At 38.8% G+C, this 17,448-nt stretch overlaps 1 protein-coding gene across 1 annotated transcript in view; it reads right to left on the bottom strand.

Moving 5' to 3' along the window:
* The window catches only part of LOC118374651 (teneurin-2-like), a 450,055-nt gene that overhangs the window by 21,142 nt on the left and 411,465 nt on the right, over positions 1-17,448 (bottom strand). Inside the window, exons 24-26 of the mRNA XM_052487936.1 lie at positions 14,631-14,804; positions 8,279-8,913; positions 5,239-5,414 (exon numbers count right to left, since the gene is read on the bottom strand). Of these exons, the coding sequence (XP_052343896.1) occupies positions 5,239-5,414; positions 8,279-8,913; positions 14,631-14,804 (985 nt within the window). The remainder of the gene's footprint in view (positions 1-5,238; positions 5,415-8,278; positions 8,914-14,630; positions 14,805-17,448) is intronic.

Consider the following 17,448-nt stretch of genomic DNA (forward strand, 5'->3'; position numbering starts at 1 on the left):
GAGTGTGTTTCCGGTGTCCTGGAACGCACCCTGTCTGGTTGCCGGGCGAATTAGCTTGTTGGGAGATCGATGTTCACCCGCACCTGTATCCCATCAGTAATCTGCACACCTGTCCTGATCATCACCTCTCCCCTTCAAAAGCTCTGACCTGACATCCATTCCCTGCCGGATCGTTAGCCATGAACAGTATGTTGTGCCATAGTATCAGCCTCAAGTTGGATAGAATTTGTTTTGTTGTTTTTTACGTATTGCTTGCCTTAAACTTACCTCCGTTTGTTTTGTCTTCAGTTACTCACCCGGATCATTTACCCCATTCCCGCCTGGTCGTCGGAGGATTCCGCTACCCCATTGGATCCACCTATTTACTCCCATCAACTCACCACCGATGCCCGCTACGCCACCTGGATATATCTACCCATTCACATTCACTTGTAAATAAATACTCACCTTCTTCCTACTCTCCTTGTCCTGGTCTGCTTCTGGGTTCGATTTTGAAAGAACGTGACACCGGTAAAGACAATAACAATTCTCCGTCTTAAATTCTATAGTTTATTTTTGTATTAGGGTAACTGAGGTTTGATTATAAACGTTGTTTGACTTGTTTGGAGAAGTTTATTGGTAATGTTTGGGATTCATTTTGTATGCATTTTGAAGGAGGGAAACCGGCGGATTATACAATGAAGCACGCTAGTTAAACTGAGTTTTTGGAGATATAAAGAAGGACATTATCGAACAAAAATACCATTTGTGATGTAGCTGGGACCTTTTGGATTGCCAACAGAAGAAGATCTTCAAAGGTAAGGCATTTATTATATCGCTAATTTGTGGCACACCTGCCTGGTTGAAAAATGTTTTTCATGCTTTTGTATGCGGGGTGCTGTCCTCAGATAATCGCATGGTGTGCTTTCGCCATAAAGCCAGTGACTGGATTAACAAGAATTTTGATGTTTGGCACTTGTATTTTCATGAATGTTAAATATTTCTATTTCTGTCATTTGAATTTCGCGCCCTGCAATTTCACAGGATGTTGTCGAGGTGGATCGCTAGCAGAATGCCTGCGCAAGAAAGGTTAAAATGTTAGGTGATGCATTTGATGGTAGGCCACTCTGGTAGGTCTACATTATGATCAAATAGCCACAATAGCCGACTTGACCACTGATTTCCTCAGTGTTCATAGTAAATTCCTGAAATTTGGTCAGTGCTGAGAAGAATTAGAGGGAAAATTGCTCTTAAACATAGAGTCGGAAGTTTACATACACCTTAGACAAATACATTTAAACTCAGTTTTTCACAATTCCTGACATTTAATCCCAGTAAGAATTCACTGTTTTAAGTCAGTTCGGATCACCACTTTAATTTAAAAATGTGAAATATGTGTAGAGAGAATTATTTATTTAAGCTTTTATTTCTTTCATCACATTCCCAGTGGGTCAGAAGTTGACATACACTCAATTAGTATTTGGTAGCATTGCCTTTATTTAAATTGTTTAACTTGGGTCAAATGTTTCGGGTTGCCTCCACAAGCTTCCCACAATAAGTTGGGTGAATTTTGGCTCATTCCTCCTGACAGAGCTGGTGTAACTGAGTCAGGTTTGTAGGTCTCCTTGCTCGCACACACTTTTTCAGTTCTGCCCACACATTTTTTATAGGATTGAGGTCAGGGTTTTGTGATGGCCACTCCAATACCTTGACTTTGTTGTCCTTAAGCCATTTTTCCACAACTTTGGAAGTATGCTCGGGGTCATTGTCCATTTGGAAGACCCATTTGCGACCAAGCTTTAACTTCCTGACTGATGGCTTGAGATGTTGTTCAATATATCCACGTAATTTTCGTACCTCATGATGCCATCTTTTGTGTGAAGTGCACCAGTCCCTCCTGCAGCAAAGCACCCCCACAACATGATGCTGCCAACCCCATGCTTCACGGTTGGGATGGTGTTCTTTGGCTTGCAAGCCTCCCCCTTTTTCCTCCAAACATAACGATGGTCATTATGGCCAAACGGTTCTATTTTTGTTTCATCAGACCAGAGGGCATTTCTCCAAAAAGTACGATCTTTGTCCCCATGTGCAGTTGCAACCTGTAGTCTGGCGTTTTTATGGCTGTTTGGAGCAGTGGATTCTTCCTTGTGAGAGGCCTTTCAGGTTCTGTCAATATAGGACTCGTTCTACTGTGGATATAGATACATGTTTCCTCCAGCATCTTCACAAGGTCCTTTGCTATTGTACTGGGAATGATTTGCACTTTTCACTCCAAAGTAAGTTCATCTCTAGGAGACAGAACTCTCTAGGAGACAGAACTCTCCTTCCTGATCGGTATGACGGCTGCGTGGTCCCATGGTCCCATTTTCCTGACCCACCCTCGGAGTGTGGTGTCAGGAAAATAACCTCACACTCAACGTCAACAAAACTAAGGAGATGATTGTGGACTTCAGGAAACAGCAGAGGGAACACCCCCCTATCCACATCGATGGAACAGTAGTGGAGAGGGTAGCAAGTTTTAAGTTCCTCGGCATACACATCACAGACAAACTGAATTGGTCCACTCACACTGACAGCGTCGTGAAGAAGGCACAGCAGCGCCTCTTCAACCTCAGGAGGCTGAAGAAATTCGGCTTGTCACCAAAAGCACTCACAAACTTCTACAGATGCACAATCGAGAGCATCCTGGCGGGCTGTATCACCGCCTGGTACGGCAACTGCTCCGCCTCAACCGTAAGGCTCTCCAGAGGGTAGTGAGGACTGCACAACGCATCACCGGGGGCAAACTACCTGCCCTCCAGGACACCTACACCACCCGATGTTACAGGAAGGCCATAAAGATCATCAAGGACATCAACCACCCGAACCGCTGCCTGTTCACCCCGCTATCATCCAGAAGGCGAGGTCAGTACAGGTGCATCAAAGCTGGGACCGAGAGACTGAAAAACAGCTTCTATCTCAAGGCCATCAGACTGTTAAACAGCCACCACTAACATTGAGTGGCTGCTGCCAACACACTGACATTGACCCAACTCCAGCCACTTTAATAATGGGAATTGATGTAAATATATCACTAGCCACTTTAAACAATGCTACCTTATATAATGTTACTTACCCTACATTATTCATCTCATATGCATACGTATATACTGTACTCTACATCATCGACTGCATCCTTATGTAATACATGTATCACTAGCCACTTTAACTATGTCACTTTGTTTACTTTGTCTACACACTCGTCTCATATGTGTAAATACTGTACTCGATACCATCTACTGTATGCTGCTCTGTACCATCACTCATTCATATATCCTTATGTACATATTCCTTATCCCCTTACACTGTGTATAAGACAGTAGTTTTGGAATTGTTAGTTAGATTACTTGTTGGTTATCACTGCATTGTTGGAACTAGAAGCACAAGCATTTCGCTACACTCGCATTAACATCTGCTAACCATGTGTATGTGACAAATAAAATTAGATTTGATTTGATTTGATGGTGTTTATACTTGCGTACTATTGTTTGTACAGATGAACGTGGTACCTTCATGCATTTGGAAATTGCTTCCAAGGATGAACCAGACTTGTGGAGGTGTATAATTTTTTTCTGAGGTCTTGGCTGATTTCTTTTGATTTTCCCATGTTGTCAAGCAAAGAGGCACTGAGTTTGAAGGTAGGCCTTGAAATACATCCACAGGTACACCTCCAATTGACTCAAATTATGTCAATTAGCTTATCAGAAGCTTCTAAAGCCACAACATAATTTCTGGAATTTTCCAAGCTGTTTAAAGACCCAGTCAACTTAATGTATGTACACTTCTGACCCACTGGAATTGTGATACAGTGAATTATAAGTGAAATAATGTTTCTGTAAACAATTGTTGAAAAAATGACTTTTGTCTTGCACAAAGTAGATGTCCTAACCGACTTGCCAAAACTATAGTTTGCTAACAAGAAATTTGTGGAGTGGTTGAAAAACGAGTTTTAATGACTCCAACCTAAGTGTATGTACATTTCCGACTTCAACTGTATAAAGAAATCTAAACAGTGTCTGATCTGGTGTAGCCTCTGAAAAGCGACAGGGTGATTGAGGGTCTTCTTCTCTATCGGAGGCACAAAAAGCAACAGCGTGATGACAACGTTGTGATTGAAGATAAGATAACAGTGATTCTCCTCCAACGCAAAGGAAGAGCCTTTTATTTCATTTACCAATGACAGGGGGATCATACACACACTCACACACACACACACACACACACACACACACACACACACACACACACACACACACACACACACACACACACACACACACACACACACACGCACGAACACACACACACACGCACGCACGAACACACGAACACACACACACACACACACACACACACGCACGAACACACACACACACGCACGCACGAACACACGAACACACACACACACGCACGAATGAACACACACACACGCACACGCACGAATGGACACACACACGCACGAACACACACACACACACACACACACACACACACACACACACACACACACACACACACACACACACACACACACACACACACACACACACACACACACACACACACACACACACACACACACACACACACACACACACATTCACGCACGCATGTAGAAATTTATATGCACGCACATGCACTCACGCAAACACACACACATACACACACACAGTGGCTTTGAGCCTCCATCACCATAAACGACAGTAATCCATAAAGCCAATTTGTTATAAACCTCCAGGCAGCGTTTTACCAACACTTCAAACACACAGAGATGGCTTTCTGTCGACTCTGCAGTAGACTACCCTCTCACTATCGGAAAAATCTCTTTGTAATAAAAACACACAGAGAGAGAGAGAGCGGTGGCGAAGAAGAGAGAGACAGAGAGAGACGGGAGTAAAGCAAGCTTTCAAAACCAGTGTCTCAGCACAGCAGACCAGAATACTGTGCTGTAATACACCCAACACACACACAGAGACACAGAGACACACACAGACACACAGACACACAGACACATACAGAGACACACAAATAGACACACACACACACACACACACACACACACACACACACACACACACACACACACACACACACACACACACACACACACACACACACACACACACACACACACACACACACACACACAGATTCCCATTCCATCCATTATTATGAGCCATCCTCCCCTCAGCAGCCTAGACTGAGGTGTGTATGTCCCACCTTGCACCACGGTGTATGAGGCCTCCACAGAGGACAGGTTGGTGATAACGGTGATGTCATCGTCTCTGCTGGAGCTCTCTATGTCAATGTTGATGGAACGTTCTATCTCCCGGTGCAGACTGGTCACCATGCCAGTAGGATAGGTTACATTGGTCAGACGACCCCCACTATCATACCTGGAGGAGAGACATATAGAGGTTACTTCTCACTGTCATACCTGGAGGAGGGAGACATATAGAGGTTACTTCTCACTATCATACCTGGAGGAGAGACATATAGAGGTTACTTCTCACTGTCATACCTGGAGGAGAGACATATAGAGGTTACTTCTCACTGTCATACCTGGAGAAGACATATAGAGGTTACTTCTCACTGTCATACCTGGAGAAGACATATAGAGGTTACTTCTCACTGTCATACCTGGAGGAGAGACATATAGAGGTTACTTCTCACTATCATACCTGGAGGAGAGACATATAGAGGTTACTTCTCACTATCATACCTGGAGGAGAGACATATAGAGGTTACTTCTCACTATCATACCTGGAGGAGAGACATATAGAGGTTACTTCTCACTATCATACCTAGAGGAGAGACATATAGAGGTTACTTCTCACTATCATACCTGGAGGAGAGACATATAGAGGTTACTTCTCACTGTCATACCTGGAGGAGAGACATATAGAGGTTACTTCTCACTGTCATACCTGGAGAAGACATATAGAGGTTACTTCTCACTGTCATACCTGGAGAAGACATATAGAGGTTACTTCTCACTGTCATACCTAGAGGAGAGACATATAGAGGTTACTTCTCACTGTCATACCTGGAGAAGACATATAGAGGTTACTTCTCACTGTCATACCTGGAGAAGACATATAGAGGTTACTTCTCACTGTCATACCTGGAGGAGAGACATATAGAGGTTACTTCTCACTGTCATACCTGGAGAAGACATATAGAGGTTACTTCTCACTGTCATACCTGGAGGAGAGACATATAGAGGTTACTTCTCACTGTCATACCTAGAGGAGAGACATATAGAGGTTACTTCTCACTGTCATACCTGGAGAAGACATATAGAGGTTACTTCTCACTGTTATACCTGGGGAAGACATATATAGGTTACTTCTCACTGTCATACCTGGAGGAGAGACATATAGAGGTTACTTCTCACTGTCATACCTGGAGAAGACATATAGAGGTTACTTCTCACTGTCATACCTAGAGGAGAGAGACATATAGAGGTTACTTCTCAATGTCATACCTGGAGGAGGGAGACATATAGAGGTTATTTCTCACTGTCATACCTGGAGGAGAGACATATAGAGGTTACTTCTCACTATCATACCTGGAGGAGGGAGACATATAGAGATTACTTCTCACTGTCATACCTGGAGGAGAGACATATAGAGGTTACTTCTCACTATCATACCTGGAGGAGAGACATATAGAGGTTACTTCTCACTATCATACCTGAAGGAGAGACATATAGAGGTTACTTCTCACTATCATACCTGGAGGAGAGACATATAGAGGTTACTTCTCACTGTCATACCTAGAGGAGAGACATATAGATGTTACTTCTCACTGTCATACCTGGAGGAGAGACATATAGTGGTTACTTCTCACTGTCATACCTGGAGAAGACATATAGAGGTTACTTCTCACTGTCATACCTGGAGGAGAGAGACATATAGAGGTTACTTCTCACTGTCATACCTGGAGAAGACATATAGAGGTTACTTCTCACTGTCATACCTAGAGGAGAGACATATAGAGGTTACTTCTCACTGTCATACCTAGAGGAGAGACATATAGAGGTTACTTCTCACTGTCATACCTGGAGGAGAGACATATAGAGGTTACTTCTCACTGTCATACCTAGAGGAGAGCCATATAGAGGTTACTTCTCACTGTCATACCTAGAGGAGAGACATATAGAGATTACTTCTCACTGTCATACCTAGAGGAGAGCCATATAGAGGTTACTTCTCACTGTCATACCTGGAGAAGGGAGACATATAGATGTTACTTCTCACTGTCATACCTAGAGGAGAGAGACATATAGAGGTTACTTCTCACTGTCATACCTAGAGGAGAGACATATAGAGGTTACTTCTCACTGTCATACCTGGAGGAGAGACATATAGAGATTACTTCTAACTGTCATACCTAGAGGAGAGCCATATAGAGGATACTTCTCACTGTCATACCTGGAGAAGGGAGACATATAGAGGTTACTTCTCACTGTCATACCTAGAGGAGGGAGACATATAGAGGTTACTTCTCACTGTCATACCTGGAGGAGAGACATATAGAGGTTACTTCTCACTGTCATACCTAGAGGAGGGAGACATATAGAGGTTACTTCTCACTGTCATACCTGGAGGAGGGAGACAAATATAAGTTACTTCTCACTGTCATACCTGGAGGAGAGACATATAGAGGTTACTTCTCACTGTCATACCTGGAGGAGAGACCTGGATTACCTGGACCTGGATTAATTGTCGGAGTATGGGACCTTGTGCATTTCAGGTAAAATTAAAACCCCATGTTTATTTTCCAGGACAAATTAGCTAGCAACAGCAAGCTAGCTAGCTAAATTGCCATGAATATTTAATGCTTTTCGACGTGTCTCCTCTCCTCTCCTCTCCTCTCCTCTCCTCTCCTCTCCTCTCACAGTTTACAGAGGAGTGCTGCGAATAGCTGGTCTCTGTGGATTTCTCTTAACATGGCAGATATCGGAACAGCAAAAACGGTGTGTGTGTGTGTATGTATGTGTGTGTGTGTGTGTGTGCAGTTACAAAAGCAAACCACTATGGACCTCTAACATCTGTCAGTTCTGTGAGCTCTGACTGAAGCAAACTCGAGGGTGCAGTGACAGAAGTAAACTCCAGGGGGCAGCAGTGGGTTGTGAACAAATCCTAGCTACAGTAGCTGTGTGCTAGGCAATGCAGCTAGCTATGAGACCCTGAGTTCCGCTGTAGTTTCCGCTTTTGACAGATGCATAAAAAAAACACCCCCACATCCCACTCACTGGTAGAAGGTGGTCCATCCTGTCTCGTCAGCCTTGGTGGCCAGTAGTCCTGTACTCCCAGAGTACCCCAGTAGGGCCACCTCCTGTCCCTGGGCTGAGACACTCTTCAGCCCCCCAGCAGGGTCCAAACCCAGGGTCACCACCTGGTTCTCCGGCAGTAACACCAGTCTGAGGAGGCCAGAACTCCCCCCCTGGCCCAGACCCTCCCTTCTCACCCTGAGAGTATTGTTGCAGTTGTCCACCACCGTGGCTAGCTCTCTGTCCGGGCCGTAGGTGAAGTTATATAGCGGTTCTCCCGTGACCAGACTCACGGTCTGTAGATGTTGACCGTCACCGTTGAACACATAGAGCTCCTGTTCCCGTGGAGACGCAACTTCGTATTGTCCCATCATCGATCCTGATCCTGAGGCGGATGGCCCGGGCCGATTGGCTCGCACGGCTCTGATGCGTATGTTGTTAAGATCGGCGATGAAGAGCGTTCCGTCGGGTGAGACGGCGAGCGAGGCGGGGCAGTTGAGGCCGGCGTCGGGCGCGTAGCCGTCATCGCCATGGAAACAGTTGCAGTTAACGTCATTCTTGCAGTCGCAGTCCGACGAGGTGCCGGCTAGCAGAGAGATCTCACCATTAGTGGACACCTGAATAAGAGGAGAAAGATAGGAAAGACAGGTTTTAGAATAGAGATGGAGGAAAGACAGGTTTTAGAATAGAGATGGAGGAAAGACAGGTTTTAGAATAGAGATGTAGGAAAGACAGGTTTTAGAATAGAGATGGAGGAAAGACAGGTTTTAGAATAGAGATGGAGGAAAGACAGGTTTTAGAATAGAGATGTAGGAAAGACAGGTTTTAGAATAGAGATGGAGGAAAGACAGGTTTTAGAATAGAGATGGAGGAAAGACAGGTTTTAGAATAGAGATGGAGGAAAGACAGGTTTTAGAATAGAGATGGAGGAAAGACAGGTTTTAGAATAGAGATGTAGGAAAGACAGGTTTTAGAATAGAGATGGAGGAAAGACAGGTTTTAGAATAGAGATGGAGGAAAGACAGGTTTTAGAATAGAGATGGAGGAAAGACAGGTTTTAGAATAGAGATGGAGGAAAGACAGGTTTTAGAATAGAGATGGAGGAAAGACAGGTTTTAGAATAGAGATGGAGGAAAGACAGGTTTTAGAATAGAGATGGAGGAAAGACAGGTTTTAGAATAGAGATGTAGGAAAGACAGGTTTTAGAATAGAGATGGAGGAAAGACAGGTTTTAGAATAGAGATGGAGGAAAGACAGGTTTTAGAATAGAGATGGAGGAAAGACAGGTTTTAGAATAGAGATGGAGGAAAGACAGGTTTTAGAATAGAGATGGAGGAAAGACAGGTTTTAGAATAGAGATGGAGGAAAGACAGGTTTTAGAATAGAGATGGAGGAAAGACAGGTTTTAGAATAGAGATGGAGGAAAGACAGGTTTTAGAATAGAGATGTAGGAAAGACAGGTTTTAGAATAGAGATGGAGGAAAGACAGGTTTTAGAATAGAGATGGAGGAAAGACAGGTTTTAGAATAGAGATGGAGGAAAGACAGGTTTTAGAATAGAGATGGAGGAAAGACAGGTTTTAGAATAGAGATGGAGGAAAGACAGGTTTTAGAATAGAGATGGAGGAAAGACAGGTTTTAGAATAGAGATGGAGGAAAGACAGGTTTTAGAATAGAGATGGAGGAAAGACAGGTTTTAGAATAGAGATGGAGGAAAGACAGGTTTTAGAATAGAGATGGAGGAAAGACAGGTTTTAGAATAGAGATGGAGGAAAGACAGGTTTTAGAATAGAGATGGAGGAAAGACAGGTTTTAGAATAGAGATGGAGGAAAGACAGGTTTTAGAATAGAGATGGAGGAAAGACAGGTTTTAGAATAGAGATGGAGGAAAGACAGGTTTTAGAATAGAGATGGAGGAAAGACAGGTTTTAGAATAGAGATGGAGGAAAGACAGGTTTTAGAATAGAGATGGAGGAAAGACAGGTTTTAGAATAGAGATGGAGGAAAGACAGGTTTTAGAATAGAGATGGAGGAAAGACAGGTTTTAGAATAGAGATGGAGGAAAGACAGGTTTTAGAATAGAGATGGAGGAAAGACAGGTTTTAGAATAGAGATGGAGGAAAGACAGGTTTTAGAATAGAGATGGAGGAAAGACAGGTTTTAGAATAGAGATGGAGGAAAGACAGGTTTTAGAATAGAGATGTAGGAAAGAAAGGTTTTAGAATAGAGATGGAGGAAAGACAGGTTTTAGAATAGAGATGGAGGAAAGACAGGTTTTAGAATAGAGATGGAGGAAAGACAGGTTTTAGAATAGAGATGGAGGAAAGACAGGTTTTAGAATAGAGATGGAGGAAAGACAGGTTTTAGAATAGAGATGGAGGAAAGACAGGTTTTAGAATAGAGATGGAGGAAAGACAGGTTTTAGAATAGAGATGGAGGAAAGACAGGTTTTAGAATAGAGATGGAGGAAAGACAGGTTTTAGAATAGAGATGGAGGAAAGACAGGTTTTAGAATAGAGATGGAGGAAAGACAGGTTTTAGAATAGAGATGGAGGAAAGACAGGTTTTAGAATAGAGATGTAGGAAAGACAGGTTTTAGAATAGAGATGGAGGAAAGACAGGTTTTAGAATAGAGATGGAGGAAAGACAGGTTTTAGAATAGAGATGGAGGAAAGACAGGTTTTAGAATAGAGATGGAGGAAAGACAGGTTTTAGAATAGAGATGGAGGAAAGACAGGTTTTAGAATAGAGATGGAGGAAAGACAGGTTTTAGAATAGAGATGGAGGAAAGACAGGTTTTAGAATAGAGATGGAGGAAAGACAGGTTTTAGAATAGAGATGGAGGAAAGACAGGTTTTAGAATAGAGATGGAGGAAAGACAGGTTTTAGAATAGAGATGGAGGAAAGACAGGTTTTAGAATAGAGATGGAGGAAAGACAGGTTTTAGAATAGAGATGGAGGAAAGACAGGTTTTAGAATAGAGATGGAGGAAAGACAGGTTTTAGAATAGAGATGGAGGAAAGACAGGTTTTAGAATAGAGATGGAGGAAAGACAGGTTTTAGAATAGAGATGGAGGAAAGACAGGTTTTAGAATAGAGATGGAGGAAAGACAGGTTTTAGAATAGAGATGGAGGAAAGACAGGTTTTAGAATAGAGATGGAGGAAAGACAGGTTTTAGAATAGAGATGGAGGAAAGACAGGTTTTAGAATAGAGATGGAGGAAAGACAGGTTTTAGAATAGAGATGGAGGAAAGACAGGTTTTAGAATAGAGATGGAGGAAAGACAGGTTTTAGAATAGAGATGGAGGAAAGACAGGTTTTAGAATAGAGATGGAGGAAAGACAGGTTTTAGAATAGAGATGGAGGAAAGACAGGTTTTAGAATAGAGATGGAGGAAAGACAGGTTTTAGAATAGAGATGGAGGAAAGACAGGTTTTAGAATAGAGATGGAGGAAAGACAGGTTTTAGAATAGAGATGGAGGAAAGACAGGTTTTAGAATAGAGATGGAGGAAAGACAGGTTTTAGAATAGAGATGGAGGAAAGACAGGTTTTAGAATAGAGATGGAGGAAAGACAGGTTTTAGAATAGAGATGGAGGAAAGACAGGTTTTAGAATAGAGATGGAGGAAAGACAGGTTTTAGAATAGAGATGGAGGAAAGACAGGTTTTAGAATAGAGATGGAGGAAAGACAGGTTTTAGAATAGAGATGGAGGAAAGACAGGTTTTAGAATAGAGATGGAGGAAAGACAGGTTTTAGAATAGAGATGGAGGAAAGACAGGTTTTAGAATAGAGATGGAGGAAAGACAGGTTTTAGAATAGAGATGGAGGAAAGACAGGTTTTAGAATAGAGATGGAGGAAAGACAGGTTTTAGAATAGAGATGGAGGAAAGACAGGTTTTAGAATAGAGATGGAGGAAAGACAGGTTTTAGAATAGAGATGTAGGAAAGACAGGTTTTAGAATAGAGATGGAGGAAAGACAGGTTTTAGAATAGAGATGGAGGAAAGACAGGTTTTAGAATAGAGATGGAGGAAAGACAGGTTTTAGAATAGAGATGGAGGAAAGACAGGTTTTAGAATAGAGATGGAGGAAAGACAGGTTTTAGAATAGAGATGGAGGAAAGACAGGTTTTAGAATAGAGATGGAGGAAAGACAGGTTTTAGAATAGAGATGGAGGAAAGACAGGTTTTAGAATAGAGATGGAGGAAAGACAGGTTTTAGAATAGAGATGGAGGAAAGACAGGTTTTAGAATAGAGATGGAGGAAAGACAGGTTTTAGAATAGAGATGTAGGAAAGACAGGTTTTAGAATAGAGATGGAGGAAAGACAGGTTTTAGAATAGAGATGGAGGAAAGACAGGTTTTAGAATAGAGATGGAGGAAAGACAGGTTTTAGAATAGAGATGGAGGAAAGACAGGTTTTAGAATAGAGATGGAGGAAAGACAGGTTTTAGAATAGAGATGGAGGAAAGACAGGTTTTAGAATAGAGATGGAGGAAAGACAGGTTTTAGAATAGAGATGGAGGAAAGACAGGTTTTAGAATAGAGATGGAGGAAAGACAGGTTTTAGAATAGAGATGGAGGAAAGACAGGTTTTAGAATAGAGATGGAGGAAAGACAGGTTTTAGAATAGAGATGGAGGAAAGACAGGTTTTAGAATAGAGATGGAGGAAAGACAGGTTTTAGAATAGAGATGGAGGAAAGACAGGTTTTAGAATAGAGATGGAGGAAAGACAGGTTTTAGAATAGAGATGGAGGAAAGACAGGTTTTAGAATAGAGATGGAGGAAAGACAGGTTTTAGAATAGAGATGGAGGAAAGACAGGTTTTAGAATAGAGATGGAGGAAAGACAGGTTTTAGAATAGAGATGGAGGAAAGACAGGTTTTAGAATAGAGATGTAGGAAAGACAGGTTTTAGAATAGAGATGGAGGAAAGACAGGTTTTAGAATAGAGATGGAGGAAAGACAGGTTTTAGAATAGAGATGGAGGAAAGACAGGTTTTAGAATAGAGATGTAGGAAAGACAGGTTTTAGAATAGAGATGTAGGAAAGACAGGTTTTAGAATAGAGATGGAGGAAAGACAGGTTTTAGAATAGAGATGGAGGAAAGACAGGTTTTAGAATAGAGATGGAGGAAAGACAGGTTTTAGAATAGAGATGGAGGAAAGACAGGTTTTAGAATAGAGATGGAGGAAAGACAGGTTTTAGAATAGAGATGGAGGAAAGACAGGTTTTAGAATAGAGATGGAGGAAAGACAGGTTTTAGAATAGAGATGGAGGAAAGACAGGTTTTAGAATAGAGATGGAGGAAAGACAGGTTTTAGAATAGAGATGGAGGAAAGACAGGTTTTAGAATAGAGATGTAGGAAAGACAGGTTTTAGAATAGAGATGGAGGAAAGACAGGTTTTAGAATAGAGATGGAGGAAAGACAGGTTTTAGAATAGAGATGGAGGAAAGACAGGTTTTAGAATAGAGATGGAGGAAAGACAGGTTTTAGAATAGAGATGGAGGAAAGACAGGTTTTAGAATAGAGATGGAGGAAAGACAGGTTTTAGAATAGAGATGGAGGAAAGACAGGTTTTAGAATAGAGATGGAGGAAAGACAGGTTTTAGAATAGAGATGTAGGAAAGACAGGTTTTAGAATAGAGATGTAGGAAAGACAGGTTTTAGAATAGAGATGGAGGAAAGACAGGTTTTAGAATAGAGATGGAGGAAAGACAGGTTTTAGAATAGAGATGGAGGAAAGACAGGTTTTAGAATAGAGATGGAGGAAAGACAGGTTTTAGAATAGAGATGGAGGAAAGACAGGTTTTAGAATAGAGATGTAGGAAAGACAGGTTTTAGAATAGAGATGTAGGAAAGACAGGTTTTAGAATAGAGATGGAGGAAAGACAGGTTTTAGAATAGAGATGGAGGAAAGACAGGTTTTAGAATAGAGATGGAGGAAAGACAGGTTTTAGAATAGAGATGTAGGAAAGACAGGTTTTAGAATAGAGATGGAGGAAAGACAGGTTTTAGAATAGAGATGGAGGAAAGACAGGTTTTAGAATAGAGATGGAGGAAAGACAGGTTTTAGAATAGAGATGGAGGAAAGACAGGTTTTAGAATAGAGATGGAGGAAAGACAGGTTTTAGAATAGAGATGGAGGAAAGACAGGTTTTAGAATAGAGATGGAGGAAAGACAGGTTTTAGAATAGAGATGGAGGAAAGAAAAGTGAAGTTTCAAGTTTTTAATTTCACATACAGTGAAATGCCTTTCAAACTCTAAACCCAACAAAGCAGTAAGGTGAAGTTACTGTGTTTAATGTAAAAATAAACCTGTGTTGTTGTACCTGTCTGACGCGGTTGATTTTCTTCTCGTCCGTCTCAGCGATGTAGAGAACTCCAGTGTGAGACAGGGCGATGGCTGTCGCGCTCTCCAACGCAGCATGGATGGCAAGCTTACTCAGGCTGTAGTCTATACCTGGAACCTGACAATGCATGGGCCGCCCTGCTATGATGCTCACCTGGGGGGCAATAATATTATGCTATTTTAGATAATAATAGACATACGGTAATAGCATCATGATGTCGTTTATATCGCAATAACCGCTTGTATCGCAATAACTGATTATATAGCGATAACTGATTATATATTAATAACTGATTATATAGTAATAACTGATTATATATATGGTGTTAACTGATTATAAATATGGTGACAACTGATTATATATATAGTGATAACTGATTATATATAGGGCGATAACTGATTATATATATAGTGATAACTGATGACATAGTGATAACTGAGTATATATTAATAACTGATTATATAGTAATAACTGATTATATATATGGTGTTAACTGATTATAAATATGGTGATAACTGATTATATATATAGTAATAACTGATTATATGGTAATAACTGATTATATGGTAATAACTGATTATATGGTGACAACTGATTATATAGTGATAACTGATTATATATAGGGTGATAACTGATTATATGGTGACAACTGATTATATAGTGATAACTGATTATATATAGGGTGATAACTGATTATATATATAGTGACAACTGATTATATAGTGATAACTGATAATATAGTAATAACTGATTATATGGTAATAACTGATTATATGGTGATAACTGATTATATGGTAATAACTGATTATATATATGGCGATAACTGATTATATAGTGATAACTGATTATATATTAATAACTGATTATATAGTAATAACTGATTATATATTAATAACTGATTATATATATGGTGTTAACTGATTATATATTAATAACTGATTATATAGTAATAACTGATTATATATATGGTGTTAACTGATTATATATTAATAACTGATTATATAGTAATAACTGATTATATATATGGTGTTAACTGATTATAAATATGGTGATAACTGATTATATATATAGTAATAACTGATTATATGGTAATAACTGATTATATAGTAATAACTGATTATATAGTAATAACTGATTATATAGTAATAACTGATTATATAGTAATAACTGATTATATAGTAATAACTGATTATATAGTAATAACTGATTATATATATGGTGTTAACTGATTATATATTAATAACTGATTATATAGTAATAACTGATTATATATATGGTGTTAACTGATTATAAATATGGTGATAACTGATTATATATATAGTAATAACTGATTATATAGTGATAACTGATTATATATAGGGTGATAACTGATTATATGGTGACAACTGATTATATAGTGATAACTGATTATATATAGGGTGATAACTGATTATATATATAGTGACAACTGATTATATAGTGATAACTGATTATATATTAATAACTGATTATATAGTGACAACTGATTATATATATGGTGATAACTGATAATATAGTAATAACTGATTATATGGTAATAACTGATTATATGGTGATAACTGATTATATGGTAATAACTGATTATATATATGGCGATAACTGATTATATAGTGATAACTGATTATATATTAATAACTGATTATATAGTAATAACTGATTATATATTAATAACTGATTATATATATGGTGTTAACTGATTATAAATATGGTGACAACTGATTATATATATAGTGATAACTGATTATATAGTAATAACTGATTATATATTAATAACTGATTATATATATGGTGTTAACTGATTATAAATATGGTGACAACTGATTATATATATAGTGATAACTGATTATATATAGGGTGAGAACTGATTATATATATAATGAGAACTAATTATATATAGGGTGATAACTGATTATATATATAGTGATAACTGATTATATATATAGTAATAACTGATTATATATATGGTGATAACTGATTATATATATGGTGATAACTGATTATATATATAGTAATAACTGATTATATGTATGGTGATAACTGATTATATATATAGTAATAACTGATTATATGTATGGTGATAACTGATTATATAGTAATAACTGATTATATATATAGTGATAACTGATTATATATATAGTGATAACTGATTATAAATATGGTGATAACTGATTATATATATAGTGATAACTGATTATATAGTAATAACTGATTATATGTATGGTGATAACTGATTATATAGTAATAACTGATTATATATTAATAACTGATTATATATATGGTGTTAACTGATTATAAATATGGTGACAACTGATTATATATATAGTGATAACTGATTATATAGTAATAACTGATTATATGTATGGTGATAACTGATTATATATTAATAACTGATTATATAGTAATAACTGATTATATATTAATAACTGATTATATATATGGTGTTAACTGATTATAAATATGGTGACAACTGATTATATATATAGTGATAACTGATTATATATATAGTGATAACTGATTATATATAGGGTGAGAACTGATTATATATATAATGAGAACTAATTATATATAGGGTGATAACTGATTATATATATAGTGATAACTGATTATATATATAGTAATAACTGATTATATATATGGTGATAACTGATTATATATATATGGTGATAACTGATTATATAGTAATAACTGATTATATGTATGGTGATAACTGATTATATAGTAATAACTGATTATATGGTAATAACTGATTATATGGTAATAACTGATTATATGGTGATAA

This window comes from Oncorhynchus keta, chromosome 30 (genome assembly GCF_023373465.1).
Source record: "Oncorhynchus keta strain PuntledgeMale-10-30-2019 chromosome 30, Oket_V2, whole genome shotgun sequence".
NCBI classification, from domain to species: domain Eukaryota; kingdom Metazoa; phylum Chordata; class Actinopteri; order Salmoniformes; family Salmonidae; genus Oncorhynchus; species Oncorhynchus keta.